Below are 17847 nucleotides of genomic sequence, written 5' to 3' on the forward strand. Positions count from 1 at the left end.
GGTCTGCTTTCTGGCTGAGGTGTCAGGACAGCCCTGTGCAGGGGTGCGCTGTGGCCTCCCCAGGCCCTCTCCTCAGGTGGAAATCCGTGCAGCAATTCGATGGCTGTTGGGGCAAGGCACTGTCGTGTACGCCGGAGGCAGTGGGTCACTGGCAGTGGGGCTCCACGGTGCTAACACATCACAGCAGACTCCAGGGTGGGCTCCTGAGGTGGAAAACGAGCAGGTGCAATCAGCCACTCGGTGAAAGCAGGCGAGGCCATTTACAACGTCTGCTGCTTTTTTATGTCATGAAAGTTATTCATGCCCATTGCCCAGTGGAGCAGTTCACAGCACTCAAAAAGCGATGCATTTCCACATGTACTTCTTAATCCATCCGAAATTCATTCTGGTATATGGAGTGAGACAAACTGATTCCCTGCCGACTACATCCCATTGGCTAATTTGCCAAGCACAGTTGTTGTTGTTTTTTTTAATTATCTATACCTTCTCTACTGGTTCCTAAGGCTTAAAAAATTCATAAAACAGACTTTCATATGTGCCTGTATCTATTTCTGAGCTTTCTATTCTATTTCATTAATCATCAATTTCTTTACAGTTTTTAATGTATTTAAAAATCTGGCAGGAAAACCATTTTAACTTTGCAAATTGCCCTTGTCTATTCGTTCATATTTATTCCTATATGAACTTTAGTTCTAAGAAAATCTCACTAAGAATTTTACGAGAATTAGATTATAAGTTAATTTGGAAAGAATGAATTTTTTGTGGGATTTATTAATCATTATCTCAGTATTAAAGGTCTTGTTGCATTCTGTAAGATTTATCTGGTAATTTATTATTTAAAGTACCCCTGCATTTAATTTGCTAATATTTTATTTAGCATGCCTCACCTTTCTGAAGAAGCACTACTGGTGTGTGATTTGTATGTGTCTGTGTGTGTAAGTGAGCATGGAGATGTGTACACACTTACCAGCCCCATCAGGCTTTGGTTGTTGGGGTTTTAACAGTTTCAGAACATGTGAGATTATTTTGAGGATTGGGGTCACAGAGGGTAGTTTTATACTTTCTACCTGTGGGAATTTATTGAGGCTTTCTTTGTAGTTGGTATAAAATCAGTTTTTATAAGTGGTCCACTGATGTTTGGAAAGAAAGTGAACTCTCTGTTAAGTATAAAGTTAGATATGTTTTTTAGATATATTTCTTAATTAAAGCTTAGTCATTACACTATTCCAAATTATCTAATTTGTATGTATTTCTGGTGTACTGGGCTTCCAAGGGCTGATAGGAGAATTTTAAAGTCATTAACCATGGCACATTAAATTGCTCTGTTTTCCAGTTCAAGAAAGGCTCATGATTTCCTTTATTTTATCAATATCTAAACATGCCCCCTCCTGTTTCTTCTGTGTGCTTCCTGCCTTGGATTCTACTTTGTTTGAAAGTAGCATTCCTGCCCTTTGTTTTTTGTTTCCATTTATTTAGCAAACATCGTCTATCCTTTCATTTTTAACCTTTCTGTGTTATTTAAAGTTAACTTATTAAAAAAAAATTTACTGAGGTGAAATTCACAAACATAAAATTAACCATTTAAAAATGAACAATTCAGCAGCATTTAGTACATTGTCAATGTTACATAGCCACCAGCTCAGTCAAGTTTCAAAACATACCCTCACTCTATAGTAAAACCTCTTATCCTTAAGCATTTCCTTCTATGCTCCCTCCTCAGAACCCCTGGCAACCACTTATCTATGTTCTATCTCTATGGAAGGTAATTTATTTATTGTTTTTTTTTTTTTAATTTTAAGAGAGGGGGGACCTGGAGCTTTATTCTCTTTATTTTTTTTTAAATAATATTGAAGTATAGTTGATTTACAATGTTGTATTAGTTTCAGGAGTATAGCAAAGTGATTCAGGTATACATGCGAGCTTCGTGCTCAGTCGCTTCAGTCGTGTCTGACTCTGTGAAACCCTATGGATTGTAGCTCGCCAAGCTCTTCTGTCCATGGGATTCTCCAGGCAAGAATACTGGAGTGGGTTGCCATGCCCTCCTCCTGTGGATCTTCCTGACCCAGGGATGGAACCCAAGTCATGTCTCCTGAATTGGCAGGTGGGTTCTTACCACTAGCACCACCTTGGCAGCCCAGCTGTATGTATGTATATATATTTCAGATTCTTTTCCCTTATAGGTTGAGTACGGCTCCCTGTGCTATACAGTAGGTCCTTCTTGGTTGTCTATTTTTATATATACTAGTGTGTATATGTTAATCTCAAACTCCTAATTTATCCCTCTTCCCTACCTTCCCACTTTCCCCTAAGGTAATTTATTTTTAACTGTCTTATTTATAACAGATTCCTTCCCTGGCCCTAGTGGTCTGCCCTTTTAGAGTAATAATGCATCTTTTTAGGTCTTTGCAATAATGGCCAGGAGCCAGGTGGTTGGACTTTGGAAGGTCGGGGTACTGGCTCACCAGTGAAGCAAAGGCAGTGGGCCGCACAGTTGCCATATGGTGCCTGAGAGATGTAGTAACTTGTAGTTCAAAAGAGCGTGCCCTCCATTGTGCCATTTCCTGGTGTCTGCGTGTTCAGGACACAGGGGCAGTGCAGGGTGGGGGTGGGGAAGGGAAGGGAGCAACAGGTGATGCATAAAAGGTCTGCCTGTGCTTCAGTCTTGTCACCAGCCATCTTCTGCCCCCTCAGCATTATCAGTATCCCCGGGGCAGTTCAGCTGGATCTTTACCTCCCACGTAAGCAGCATCAAGCATTTGTAAAATTCTGAAGCATATGTTGGTGTAATCCCTTAGCCCTCTTACGTGATCTCCAGGTTTATGCAAATTATCCATTATCCCTTTCTTTGCCACATTTATGGGCAGCTGCTGACTTTTTGTAGGAACACAAGTAATTAATGGCTAACAAGAAATTTAAGGAAGAGTGAATATGAACCAAAAGCAGAATAAAAACTTGTACACCTCAATTAGACCTTACATTTTGTCTACATGTTTTTATTTCTCTTATATTAAACCTGGTTCCTAAAAGGAGCTGGAGATATAGCTGAGAGAATGTATTCACATACCCAGGAGTTTAGCAATATAAGGAACCCTGTCATTTAACCAACAGACCATGAGATCATGCAGGAAGTTCTGACTGGGGATCCACAGAAAGAATGGCTGCAGAATGGAGGTGCCATCAATAGTGAAAGTAACTGGCATTAAGACAGAGATGACTTACTATCAAATCCTTGGGGGTGCTATTCCTTTCTTTAGTCCCGTTTGTCGAGGAGTCTTGGAGAATGAAGTTGCGGTTAAATGTTTTAATGGTGGCTGTTGAAGACGCCTCAACTTTTTCAGCTAAAAGGAAACACAGGAATAAGTATCATGTGGAAGCTGGACTGATGGTTAAGGAAGAAGGAGCAGCTGTCCAGTCTACCCAGATTTTTGTTCTAGACTTGGCATCTCATTCTGGGTCCATAGGTCTGACTGTGGGAACGTTTTGTCCTGTTTATTTATTTTGACTAGTGACTAGTGAAGTCACTCAGTCGTGTCCGACTCTTTGTGACCCCATGGACTGTAGCCTACCAGGCTCCTCTGTCCATGGGATTTTCCAGGCAAGAGTACTGGAGTGGGTTGCCATTTCCTTCTCCAGGGGATCTTCCCAACATAGGAACCAAACCCAGGTCTCCCGCATCGTAAGCAGACGCTTTTACCCTCTGAGCCACCAGGGAAGTCCTTATTTGTTTTGGGGTAGATCAAATAAACCAAGGCATCATTCATTGGTGGCTTTCTGGCAAAAAGGTAGCTTGGAGATAATCCAATACAGTCTACTAACTCTTATTTGCAATTCTGAAATATAAAAGGCTCAAAAAAAAAAAAAAAAAGGCAAATCTTTATGACTTTGGAGTCAAAACTGCCTAATGGCAAAACCTGATGTAAGCTGACAAGTGGCCGTTTCAGGTCCTTGTCCTGCCCACAGAGCATGAGCATTCTCACACTTGGCTGCAGGGTACTGATGTGTTTATCAGACGCTACACCAGACACCACGCGGAGGGGGCTGTTAGGAAGCACACGGCACACAGACCGAATTGCCTTTCTAATGTCCAAATGATTCTGAAACACATAGAGACCCAAGGCTTTCAAAATAAGAGCTCATGGATCTGCAGTGTATTTTCATTGTTTAGGGCTCCGTGGAATATAAAGTAGGCATTGAGTAAATGTTTGTTGAACAGTGAAGGGTAGACCCAGGACTCAAACATGTATCCACTGACTTTCTACTCTTTTACTTTGTAGGTCTAAATTTTTAGTTTGGCATCCTCACTCTGTGGCTTCTGAATCCAGGGAGATGGTTGAAAATGACCAGTAGATACGGGCGATGGGACTGGCATTACTGGAATCCCTCTAAGTCGGGCCCTGAGTTAGATGCTTTCGGCGTGTGCTCACATCTCCCTGACAGTCACCATCCCAGTCCACTCTGACAGCATTTTGCTGCAGGCACCACCACTCTCTCTTAGCCCATGAGTGATGGGGTGGGTCAGAAGTACCAGGGAGTTAATGTCCCTGCCCAAAATAACCTTCAAGCAAAGATGAGAGTTGAAAAACCTCATCTTCCTAATTCTTTGAGCAGGAAAGTGTGCGATATGGTTAATACTGTCTCCCAGAAGTCCCCATCAGGGTTTAGCATCATTTGCACAAAGAAGCAAACTATTAATACTGATCAAAGTACACTGTATTGGCTTAACTTCCTTCCCTGAATCATTTCTCTCTTCCCATATCCATGTTTCTTGGGAGTTACCTCCCGTATCACATCCTTGTCCCAGGGTCTGCCTCTTGGAGGAATCCAAAGCAAGACAGACTCTCCACAAGGGTAATTCTGGATGAGAACACCTCATTAGATCTGGTCCTCAAACTCAGATCTCTGAGTTACTCTAAGTGAATGAGTCAGGCTTGATTCTTGGGTGGCTCTGTGGTCTGATGTAAGCGTACCTTTCACCGGTGGAGCAGGCAGTTTCCTCCTCTGATGCCTCGATGTGTCTATGGTTTGTACCTACAAACAGAACACAGGCATCAGCACTCCTTCGTGAAGCCACAGGTGTTTTATCTTCTGCGTTTTCCAGGTCATGCGGTATTCCAGCAGATGGAGCGAGGGACAAACTCACCTGGTTCCTTTGCTTCTGGTTTCGTTTTCTGGTGAGGCGCCCACAGGGTGCTATGTTCAACCCTGCATTGGTCAGGGCTGAAATCCGGCTCTCAATATCAGAAATCTTAATGCAAGAGAAAGACAGAATCAGTAGGCACAAAGTCCAGGAGGAGAGAATCTTTATTAAAAGTGTTATGAACCTATAGAAAACAAATTTGCTTTGATATATGCTCATTCATTCATTCATTCAACTTCCACCAGGCATGTCTCTACCTGGTACTGTAGTGAAGAAAATAAACCACGGATCCCTCTTTGTAAACTCAATTTTCCAGTTGTTAGCTCTAGAGCATGTCACCCCTGTCAGAGGTCCCTGAGGGATAAATGGAAGCCTGGGGCATGATGGGAACCCTGGCCCAGGGCCACTGGGCTCAGCATAGGGGTGGGGGTGGGGTCCAGGAAGGCTTCCCTGGGAGGCAACACCCTGTGAGTTTTGAAAGGCAAGTAGGAGCTGGAGATCCACCTTCCTTCTTCCATGACTCCGAGAGTCCAAAATCACAGCTCCAGGTCTTAGGTGGGAGGCCCAGCAGCACCTGATTCAAGTCCGTTTCCTCTATGAAGAGGCCAAGTGGCTTTGAGAAACTCCCTCCAGCCTCTGGGCATTGGTTTCCTTCACTATAACATCGGAAGGTGAGAAGGAGCTCAGATTTCTTCTCCAACAATGTCTTAAGGTAGATACGGAGAACAACAGTCCACTCAGTGCTAGGAAAGAATCCCCGTTGGTCCATGTCCCCAGGGGTGAAGAAGACACGGTCCCTGCTCTTAGAAAAGGGCATCACTGTGTGCCATCACCATGCTGAGTGCTTTAAATAAATGAACTCATTCATGCTTCGGTCATAATCCTGTGACGCAGGCACCGTCCTCTTGGTTTTACAGACGAGGAAACTGTGGCTCAGAGGGATGAGTGATGCACCCAACATCTCACAGCAGAGCTCAGAATTAATGCCAGTGCCCATGCCCGCACCATGCTGCTGCATCCTCAGAGGCCTCTTGCCAAGACCTGGCATGGGGGACACTGGAGGAGGCAGGAGGAAGCTGGCAGAGCTGAGGGAGGGGGCTATGATGCAGCCTGGGTGTGCTGGGGCATCAGACGGGAGACCTGAAAGCAGGCCCAGCCCAACGTGTGTGCCTTCCACCCCGACGTCTTCACTGCCTTCCCTGTGTCAGCTGCTCAGTCGTGTCCGACTCTCTGTGACCCCATGGACTGTACCCGGCCAGGCTCCTCTGTCCATAGAATTCTCCAGGCAAGGGTACTGGAGTGATAGCTAGCACATGGAAGCAGCCTAGAGGTCCATCGGCAGACGAATGGATAAGGAAGCCGTGGTACCTATACACAATGGAATATTACTCAGCCATAAAAAAGAATGCATTTGAGTCAGTTCTAATGAGGTAGATGAAACTGGAGCCTATTATACAGAGTGAAGTAAGTCAGAAAGAAAAACACCAATGCAGTATATTAATGCATATACATGGAATTTAGAAAAACGGTAATGATGATCCTATATGCAAGGCAGCAAAAGAGACACAGATGTAAAGAACAGACTTTTGGACTCTGGGAGAAGGCGAGGGTGGGATGATTTGAGAGAACAGCATTGAAACATGTATATTACCATATGTGAAATAGATGACCAGTGCAAGTTCGATGCATGAAGCAGGGCACTCAAAGCCAGTGCTCTGGGACAACCCTGAGGGAGGGGGTGAGGAGGAAGGTGAGAGGGGGGTTCAGGATGGGGGACACATGTGCACCATGGCTGATTCATGTCGATGTATGGCAAAAACCACCACAATATTGTAAAGTAATGGTCCTCCAATTAAAATAAAGAAAGAAAAAAAAGAATACTGGAGTGGGTTGCCATTTCTTTCTCCAGGGGATCTTCCTAACCCAGGGACTGAAACTGGGTCTCTTGCATTGCAAGCAGATTCTACCATCTGAGCCACTTGGAAAGCCCATTGCCTCCCCTGTCCCTAAGCTATTTTGTGCTGCTCAAGACGAATTCTAATTCCGCTGTCATTTACTGAGGGCTTCTTTGGATGAAGCCCATGGAGAGAGCTGCTCTAGGAGATGCAGAGAGAAGGTCTGAAAGGGCAGCAGATATGGGAGATGCTTCCCCTATCCCGCAGTCTTACTCAGAGAAGGAGGAGGAGGCAGGTAAAGGCCAGGATGTGGCAGCTGGTCAAAGAACACTAGTGAGCTGCCCAGCAGCCAGTCCCCAGCAGGGGCCACTGTGCAGCCCTCGTCCCTCCCTGCCCCCCAGAGGCCTGCCTATTCTGATGCCTCAAATTTCACACTGAGGAGGGCATTCCCTTGGTTTAGAGACAAACAGATTGCTGATAAACTGTTATCAATCATTAGCAACTTGTGTGAGTGAGACGCCCACACTCTCTCCTGGAAGCAATTTTGATGGATGGATTTGCTCAGAGGGCTCTGCTCAGAGGGCTCATCCCCTTGAAGACAGCAAGTTGCTGATCTGATTTGCTGACTGCCAGGCTCTGGAATAAGAAGGGTTAATTTTTCCTGCTTTAGTCCACGGGCAAAGGATGAAGAAAGAGCAAAGGAGATTGCTGAGGGTTGGTTTTGCCTGCATTTTATCTATCTGTCTATCTGCCTATCTATCATTTTCTGTCTAATTGTGTTCCATTAATTCCTAAGACCAAATACCCAGGGACCCTTACCCTCGCTCTTAATAGAAGGGGATGACCAGTTCAGTTCTGAGTTTTCTGGGAGCCAAAGCAAAAAGATCAGTGTAGGACTCTGTGTTCACAGATAAAGACCAAGTATTTAGGAGAACAGCTTTTCCTGATATTAAGAGTTAAGAGAGACATTTCCCAGGAATGCTCAGAGGTGACCCTGCAGGACACAGTGGCCAGCTGTTCTTAGCACACTGCCCCGTGGATGGTCCTGCACTCTCCTTGAGCACCCGGCAAGCCTGTCCCAAAGGTAAACTCCAAAGTGAAGGCGTCCCCGGAATCTGACCTAAGCTAAGAACATAATTCAGCACATCTACCCTCCAGGCGGGCTTCCCTGGTGGCTCAGAGGTTAAAGTGTCTGCCTGTAATGCGGGAGTCCTGGGTTCGATCCCTGGGTTGGGAAGATCCCCTGGAGAAGGAAATGGCAACCCACTCCAGTATTCTTGCCTCCAGGCAAGCCCCATGGACAGAGGAGCCTGGTGGGCTACAGTCCATGGGGTCGCAAAGAGTTGGACACAACTGAGCTACTAATAGCAACCCACTCCAGTACTCTTGCCTGGAAAATCCCATGGACGGAGGAGCCTGGTGGGCTGCAGTCCATGGGGTTGCTAAGAGTCAGACATGACTCAGCGACTTCACTTTTCACTTTCATGCATTGGAGAAGGAAATGGCAACCCACTCCAGTGTTCTAGCCTGGAGAATCCCAGGGACGGGGGAGCCTGGTGGGCTGCTGTCTATGGGGTCGCACAGAGTCGGACACGACTGAAGCGACAGCAGCAGCAGCAGAGCTACTAAACGACAACAACAAGGCACATGCAAACACAAGGAAAATAGATATTTTGGATGCCAGGATTTTCTTCCATAAAACATGGCTGCAGTAATTTAAGCCTAGAAAAATTTGGAATCACAAATAACTAATTATCCAATAAAACCCTCCCAGTCATCCATAAACAATATTACTTCCTGCCAAGCCATTTGAGAAATATTTGCTGCAAACTACACCCCCAGAAAACAAATGACTTGATTCTATTTTATATCACACTGACTATGAATTGATTAAATGTTGAGGGGCATTTGTGGGAAATGATTTTTATTTGAGGAGAGTTGCTCTTCAGCCATTCTTGCTGGTAATAAACAGTCAACAGGGTCATATGTGATGAGCCCATTCCCAGGCCATTCCTAGCACAGAACTGGTGCCCTCCCATTCTCAAGAATGCTTAATGGTATCAGCAGTTGTTGTGATTTTTGACTCTTTAAAATAGAAATATTTATTTAAAAATAATTATCAAAAAAAAAATAATTATCACCCAAGACTGTCATCTTCTCTGTCCAGAGATGGTTTCTACTGATGCCCATTCTCCAAACGAGGCAAGTTTTGAGATGCAGGGTCTACAGAAATATCAGTGAACCAGGGATCTACACTGAGCTTATGCTGCAGAGACCAGCATTTTTCGTGGGTCCCTGAATATGCATATGTCCACAGACCCCAGTCTGAGAATCACTTAGTCCACAGTCAATTCTGATCCAGAATCAGAGGCTAAGAGGCTATCCATGAAAACTGCAAACAAGCATCTTCAGAAAGTTACAGAAAATATAGTAGTTAGTTCTAAAACAGCCACATTGAAAATCATGCAAAATACTGGTCTAAGAATTCTACACTTCATTTTTCATTCATTTATTCCTCTCAATGTTATTGGGCCCCAAACCCATGTCTGGTGTTATGTTAGGCACTGGACTTATGCTGTTAAGCTAGACAGCTAGAGTCCTGTTCTCAAGAAACTTTCAGTCTATCATGGGGAACACTGGCATTAAATAGGTAATCAACAGCGTGCTAAAGGTTAGGGAAGCTGGTCTTGGGGTGGGGTGGGAGCCTCTATAGCAAGGGTCAGAGAATTTGTCAAAGAGGAAGATGGCATAGGTTTGGAAGACGTATATTATCAAGGCTATAATTCAGGGAGAGGAGGGCTGCACTTTGAAAAGGAGGATTTGGTGGCATCCTGGGAGGACCATGTCCACGAAGTCTGCTGGAGACGGCAGGAATGGACAGATACAAAGGCTTAGAGACGACTCTCGTGGGAGATGAGGCACCCCCTCTTTTTGCCTCCACCTGGGCATAGGGGAGAGCTCTTACCTGGATCTCGGCGTGGTGGACCTGGGCTGCTGCCGTGGCCACTTGGTCCTCCAGATCTGCCAGCTCGGTCTCATCCGTGCCGCTGTGGATGCACCGGGCGGCATCCTCTAGCTCGCTCAGCTGGCCCTCAAGTCCGTACACAGTGCCTGCAGCCAGGTACACCTGCGGAGGAGGATTGGCCTTTGAGCTCAGGCCTGTGGGCCCGGGGCTGGTGGGGCCCTTTCAGGGGATGCTACAATTCAGGGGAGTGAGGAAGAGTTAGACTCAACATTGGGAAAAAGAGACAGGGAACCCCCCATTTATAAACATTCTTTACACGTAAGTGGTAACGTAAGGTCTTCCCACCCCTCACTGTCAGACACACCTCCTTTTCCCCCAGCCTTTCCTGGAAGAAAAAATAGTTTGCAAATTCTAAAAATATGATAAAATAGTATAAAAATACATGAGATAAGCTACATAAACTGTGAATTTGTCCAGCAACTATAACAACCATAGTATCAGGACAGAAGAAACAAGGAGGAAAACTCATGATGCAGTTTTTCCAATAAAATTTTTGGTTGGCATTTAGTAACTGGGAAAAATTCAGAGAACACGAAAGAGGTGAAATTAATTTAAAACAATTACAAATTCTGAGTGAATTATCTCTGAACAGGTATATTAGCTTGCTTGAATCAGATTAAGGGAATGAAAAGGAACCTGATATTTGTAATACTTTATTTCTGAGAAAATAGTATGATGTGGAGAAGCATGTGAAATCTGTTTAATGTAAGACAGCTGGTAAAGAATCTGCCTGCAATGCCGGAGACCTGGGTTTGATCTCTGGGTTGGGAAGATCCCCTGGAGAAGGGAAAGGCTGCCCACTCCAGTATTCTGGCCTGAAGAATTCCATGGATTGTATAGTCCATGAGGTCACAAAGAGTCGAACATGACTGAGTGATTTCCACTTTCACTTTGACTGAAAACTAAAGAGAAAATAAGATAGAAGTAATTTGAGGGAAAATTAAAGGAAAAATTACTTTGGCTTATGAGTTTATAATGTGATTCTCATAAAAGTGGGCAAACAAGGAGATTCCTGGTGGTCCAGCGCTTAGGACTCCAAGCTTCCGCTGCAGGGGGCACGGGGTTGATTCTGGCCGAGGGATCTAAGATCCTGAATCCTGCATACCATGTGGCAAAGCCAAAAAACAAAAACATGGGCAAACAGAAAGTAAATCATTGAAATAATTCAGGCCGAGGGATGCCGGACAGGGTGAATGAAACAAATGCCCCTTCAGCCTAATTAACAATGTAATGAAACAACGGACAACACAGGAACCAGATGTATCTAGAGAAGTAATTAATTAAAGAGAGATTCATGAGGTTTAACACGTAATCACAATCATTTTGAGCTGATCTGAACGATGCGCACCGCCCCTTCTTTAACTGTTCTTTTAACTTGAGGTAAAAATATAACAGAGTTAGGCAGTCCAAGAGCCGTGCACACAGATCACTTGTGCTGAGTGATGCTGAGTGTGGACGAGGAGGGCGAAGACCCCTGAGATACTCCAACTCGGTCAGTTCCTTGGCATGCTTCATACATCTGTGTGAAAACTGGCAATTTGACAAAGCTTTTCAGTGTGGAACAAAAGCAGGCGCAGGTGTGATGAAAGCAAATTTGACCGTGCATTACCAGACAGGGCTAGCTGGGCTGGGGGAGCTTCCAGCGGCGACCGCCACGTCTGGCGTCACGCCGGGTGATTCATCGCTCACGCCGGGGTCATACATCGCATGTCTGCTGGCCATCGCCCTATTGCAGTTTGCCCTTAGTGTTATATTTCCTTATCACAGGCGAGTATTGAGAACTTCTGTTTCTAAAGATCTTCACAGTTTAATACAGCCATATGTTCTTCATCTTCAAAATAAGAAAAACTTTTTTTTTGTCCGATGAAGAAAATGATGAATATTTCAAAGCTATTTGAGGGGAGAAAAAGCTGTGAGGTTGAAAAATTTATCTTCAGAAAGGGAGAAAAATTGCAGACAGAGAAAGAGGAAAGAAGAGTAGGAGAAGAGGAAGAGGAGGAGGAGGGAGGGGGAGAGGGGAGAAAAGATCAGAGAGATGGCCATGACAGTTTGAGTTTGGATATTATATTTTTGGTAGCCACACCCAAAATGGTGAATTTATTTTGATATGATCATTTAAAACATAAACTGAGAGCTTTTCACAATGAACCAAAATTTGTAATTATGATTTAAATAAAATGAATAATTTAAGTGTGTCAGTGGTTAAACATGACATAAGGTCTCATAACCTTGATATTTCCAGAAATATGGAAAACTAAATGTCGTCATACCCTATGGCCATATCAACTCAATAGCATCTTGTTCTCTCGCCAGCATAGTCATCCACCAACATTCCTTATTTTCTCTGCCAAGACAAAGCAGTATGAAATCGCTCCAAGTCCTCAGCAAGGCCAGAATGTTCATCTTTTACTCTGTGTTCCCTGAAAGCATGCTTTCCCGGCACTAGCGGGGCGGGGAGGTTCAGAGGTTTGGCACTGACACCCATTCCACAGGAACTTACAAGCACCCAAAGGATTAGAGGAGGGTGATGATGGTCATGACCGTGATGATGATCATGACAGGTATTTATTGAGCCAGAGGGCTGGTGCCAGATTTCATGCCTTTATCCACCCTGCCCTATGACGGTGTGCTCAGTCGTGTCCAGCTCTTTGGGACCCCATGAACTGGAACCCACCAGGCTCCTCTGTCCCTGGGATTTCCCAGGCAAGGATACTGGAGTGGGTTGCCATTTCCTCCTCTAGGGGATCTCCCCAGCCCAGGGATCGATCCCCCATTTCCCACATCTCCTGCATTGCAGGTGGATTCTTTACTACTCTACCACCAGGGAAGCCCAATCTATGATTACCATGACACTTAATCTCAATTGGAATGTTATGACGATTTATAGTTCAAACTTTGGCATAAAGGTACTAGAGTCACTGTGGTTACAGATGGACATGATACTGGCTCTGTGGCCAGGCTGAAATAACAAAAATTAACATGCTATATAATGAAAATGTTATTCTAGTCTTAAAAATAACCCATTTGAAAACTGTCAACTTGGTATTGCTTGCTTAATTACGGTGCACTTTTGGCAAGAAATATGGTTACCACATCTGAGCAATCTACGTCCCCTCCAAACTCTAGTTACTGATGCCTGTGACCCCACTGCTTGGCTCCTGGTTCAACAAGCCTTTCTTAAACTGTTCAATGGATGACAATAAGTGTTTCATTAAGGAAGGACATTATGGTCAAAGCCCCTAGGATACAGAATATTAAACAGATTTCTTATTGTAGAACTTCTCAGAGTCTTTAATGTGCTAACATGTATCTCAATTTTCCTAGAAAGAGTTTATGGGTTTCTCAAGCTTGTTTGATCTTAGAGCATCTCGTTGGACTTGGCTTCCATGAAATACACGTCAAGGGACTAAGGTTAGACAGCAGCAGATAGGATTTCTTTTCTTGTCTCTGAGAGCAAAGAGCTATGATCACTTCCAGAAGTTCTACCTCACCTGTGCTGTGGGGGCTGTTCAAAGGCTTTGAGAAGGAAGGTCAACCTCCTCTGCCTGGTCTTAGATTGTGGGGCAGAGGTGGGTGCCCCCGTGGCTGTCCCACCATGCCTGCTACCACTAACTGCATACTACAGAGTACTTGGCATCGCCAAAAGTTTTAGGGCAGAAATAAAAAACTAAGGTCATGGTACCCAGTCCCATCACTTCATGGCAAATAGATGGGGAAACAATGGAAACAATGACAGACTATTTTCTTGGGCTCCAAAATCACTGCAGATGGTGACTGCAGCCATGAAATTAAAAGATGGGTGCTCCTTGGAAGAAAAGCTATGGCCAACCTAGACAGCATATTAAAAAGCAGAGACGTTACTTTGTCAACAAAGGTCCATCTCGTCAAGGCTATGGTTTTTCCAGTAGTCATGTATAGATGTGAGAGTTGGACTATAAAGAAAGCTGAGCAGCAAAGAATTGATGCTTTTGAACTGTGGTGTTGGAGAAGACTCTTGAGAGTCCTCTGGACAGCCGGGAGATCAAGCCAGTCAATCCTAAAGGAAATCAACCCTGAATGCTGAATAGTCACTAGAAGGACTGAGGCTGAAGCTGAAGCTCCAATACTTTGGCCATCTGATGCAAAGAACTGACTTCATTGGGAAAGACCCTGATTCTGGGAAAGATTGAAGGCAGGAGGAGAAGGGACAACAGAAGATGAGATGGTTGGATGGCATCACCGACTCAATGGACATGAGTTTGAGCAAGCTCCAGGAGTTGCTGATGGACAAGGAAGTCTGGCATGCTGCAGTCCATGGGGTCACAAAGAGTCCGACATGACTGAGTGACTGAACTGAACTGAAAAGGACGTTGAGACTGTTCCTCCACTGGCTCTGTGGCTGGGAATTATGGGGTACCCCCGATGGTCTCTTTCAGAAGATCTTTAGATGGGGGTGTAATGGTGAGGGAGCCCACTCATGCTGCCCCCTCACAACCCTGCATAATCCCACAAGGTGGCCATGGTGGGTTCCCCCATTCACACTACAGGTTTCAGAATGGTTAAGCTGGTTATTCTCTGTTGACCCCTAGATCCATTTTCCATTCTTCTCTGCTCTGTTCTGTTCTCTGCGAGGCTGACCGATACAAACTTTACCATCAAGGATCCCTTGCTGGCAGGGATGGGTTTCGCCAATGAGAAGATCAAAGGCAGGAGGAGAAAGAAGTTGGTGCCTCCCCCCATCCCCTTTCCTTCCTGGATTACATGGCAGCAGCTCCCACTAGGGGATGCTCTTCCAGGCTCCAGCTCTCCCTGGGCTATAATGGCCTGGGGGTGGTGGCTACTTCCTCCTCCTCCTACTCTCTGGACACTGCAGCATCCCTTAACCTTGCCCAGACCTGAGCCAATACTCTTTTCCTGAAACTCTCCTCTCCCAGCCAGACCCCTACAGGTACAGTAGGACCCTGTGCTTCAGAGGTCCCTAGGCATTTAATCCGAGAAACTTGAGTCTCCACTGTGTGTGTGCAGGAAAGGCTGAGGTTCCTCCCACCTTTAGGTGAGACAGAGCTGACTTTACAACCAGGCAGCAGGTCAGAAGTGTCAAAGTTAAGAGACAAAGGAGATTCTCAAATCCCCTGTTTGTTGTTGTTCAGTCGTGTCCAGCTCTTTGCAACTTCACAGACTGAAGCACACCAGGCTCCCCTGTCTTTCACCACCTCCTGGAGTTTGCTCAGATTCATGTCCATTGAGTTGGTGATGCCAGCTAACCATCTCATCCTTTGCCACCCCCGTCTCCTTTTGCCTTCAATCTTTCCCAGCATCAGGGTCTTTTCCAATGAACCCGTGCCCCCCTTTCCCCAATTAAGTGGATTAACAAGGCAGTTCATGAAACAGACTTGACATGTGGATGTGACATATTTCATTTTATGTAGCTCTGAAATCTTCCTAAGTCTACATAAAGGTGGACATTCTCTTGCAAATCTCTTTCATCTGAGTCTTGGTCTGCCGAAGCCAGTGTTCAGAAAGCAGACTAAGTGTTGCCATTTCTATTCCTGCTGGTCCCTGGGCTCCTTGGCACAAAGGAGAAAGGCAGCAGAGGAATGAGAGCAGGAGCGCTCTTTAGAACACAGACAGACACGAGCCCTGGTTTAATTAAACCAGCTGCACCCAGAGGCCAGTTTAAGAATCAGCTCTGCCCTTCTCCTGCGGCTCAACTGAATTCCATCCTGGAAACAGCAGAGCAAGCGACCTGCCCACGGCTCTGTGATCTGGGGAACTGAAGAGATAAAGAAAAAAATCATCCCTTCCATGACTCAAAGACCCACAGAATTCAAAGGAACACAGATGTAATAATCTCTTTAGAGGTGAAATTTGAAAAGCTGGACGGGGTAGGGAAGGAGGTGGAAGTAGGCAGTTAACTCTTTGTGAACAAGAGAGGCATCTTAGAGGGTCCGTACAGGGAGCAGGGAGCTGTAACTCCAGCCTTCCACTGTTGGCCTTTCTGACATCCTGAATCAGTGGCTAAGAGGATGAGTTTCGGACTCAAAGTGTTAATGCACCCACGAAAAGAAACATGATGTACAATAAAAGGATCTTACATATGAAAACTCTGCCAAGGCCATTGTATTTTTCAATACACTCCTTAGAGGAAAAGAAAAAGGCATGCTGTCTTTGCTTTCAATGTGCCGTGGGGACTGGCCATTGTTGTTTAAATCTGGATTATTTCATGCATTGTAAGTTTTTTGACACCATACTTTGTAAAAAGAAAATTCATCCCTTCCTGGTTAACCACATCTGTAATCTTTTCAACTCTGTGTGTGCAGGATTAGGGCTACTTGAGGACTAACAGCACCTGAAAGTTACAGGCATGTTTAAAGAACAGAGACCTGCATGTTAGGAGTAAAACAGTGCTTTTAAAAAATGTACCATATTCATCTGATGTAATCATGTATTGGGCTTCCCAGGTGGTGCTAGTGGTAGAGACCATGGGAGAGGCCCATGCAGGAAACATAAGGGCCTCAGGTTTGGTCCCTGGGTTGGGAAGATCCCCTGGAGAAGGGCTTGGCAACCCACTCCAGTATTCTTGCCTGGAGAATCCCATGGATAGAGGAGCCTGGCAGACTACAGTCCATAGGGCGCCAAGAGTTGGACATGATTGAAGTGACTGAGCGCACACGCACGCATGCAACCATGCATCAGATAAACATCTCTGGGGCACCTCCTCTGTGTCAGGCTCAGGACCAAGGGCGAGGGCTATCGATAGGAAAGGCAGCAGGTCCGGTTCTGTGGGAATTTATATATCTGGTTTCCAACGTGGGCATGACCGTGCCATAGTCTTCTCCAACGCCCCCGCTAAGATTTGACAATGTCTGGAGACACTTTCGACTGTCAGATCTGGGAGGGTGCAGCTTCCAGCATTGAATGGGCAGAGACCATTGGATGCCGCCAAACATCCTGTCCTACAAAGTACAGGACAGGCCCCACAACAAAGGATTATCTGATGCAGAGTGTCATTGGTGCTGATCTAATGGGAGATATATGAGTGAACCGAAAGCGACGTGAAGTGAGGCAGACACACGTGTAGGTTTTATGGGAATCCAAAGGGAGAGAGTCTTTCACTTTTCAAGCAAAACTAATCTGTTTGTTTGTTTTTTTTTTAACTTTGAGTCATTTAGATTTGTTGTTTCAACTTCCGGCAAAAAAAAAAAATCTTTCTAATAACATTTCCTGGTTTCTGAGAATGCCATTCATTAGAGCATCTCCAAATTAGGGTTGATTCTGCTGGAGGAAAGATAGAATCACCTGACTGGCTCTGCTAGTGGGACTATGCCAACTGTGATGGTAATGATGACCTGAGTGGTCACATCCAGATTTCTCTGTGTCATCCCTGGCTGCGATGCGTTGTTGGAAAATTCTCACTGAATCTTCAGTGAGGTCTTAAAAGTGACTGTACATATCTGTATGTAAGAATCTATTTCTTTCTTTCCTCACTAGTTGGAAGGACAGAAAAATCCATTACAAGCAGACCTATCTGTGAAGCACGGCAGACCAGTTGCAGTAACCTACCACTCCAGTACTCTTGCCTGGAAAATCCCATGGACAGAGGAGCCTGGTAGGCTGCAGTCCATGGGGTCGCAAAGAGTCGGACATGACTGAGCAACTTCACTTTCACTTTTCACTTTCATGCATTGGAGAAGGAAATGGCAACCCACTCCAGTGTTCATGGCTGGAGAATCCCAGGGACGGGGGAGCCTGGTGGGCTGCCGTCTATGGGGTCACACAGAGTCAGACACGACTGAAGCAACTTAGCCTGT

General features: G+C 45.2%; 1 protein-coding gene across 2 annotated transcripts in view; it reads right to left on the reverse strand.

Moving 5' to 3' along the window:
* Positions 1 to 6: 6 nt before the first annotated feature.
* Positions 7 to 17847, reverse strand: part of MYRIP (myosin VIIA and Rab interacting protein) — a 226972-nt gene continuing 209131 nt past the window's right edge. For both annotated transcript variants that reach the window (XM_010835475.1, XM_010835476.1), the window contains exons 13-17: positions 9998 to 10159; positions 5141 to 5245; positions 4968 to 5028; positions 3220 to 3338; positions 7 to 203 (exon numbers count right to left, since the gene is read on the reverse strand). In XM_010835475.1, coding sequence (XP_010833777.1) covers positions 171 to 203; positions 3220 to 3338; positions 4968 to 5028; positions 5141 to 5245; positions 9998 to 10159 — 480 coding nt within the window. In that variant the 3' untranslated portion in view covers positions 7 to 170. The remainder of the gene's footprint in view (positions 204 to 3219; positions 3339 to 4967; positions 5029 to 5140; positions 5246 to 9997; positions 10160 to 17847) is intronic.

The sequence above is a fragment of the Bison bison genome, unplaced genomic scaffold, assembly GCF_000754665.1.
Source record: "Bison bison bison isolate TAMUID 2011002044 unplaced genomic scaffold, Bison_UMD1.0 scf7180017864043, whole genome shotgun sequence".
Taxonomy (NCBI): domain Eukaryota; kingdom Metazoa; phylum Chordata; class Mammalia; order Artiodactyla; family Bovidae; genus Bison; species Bison bison.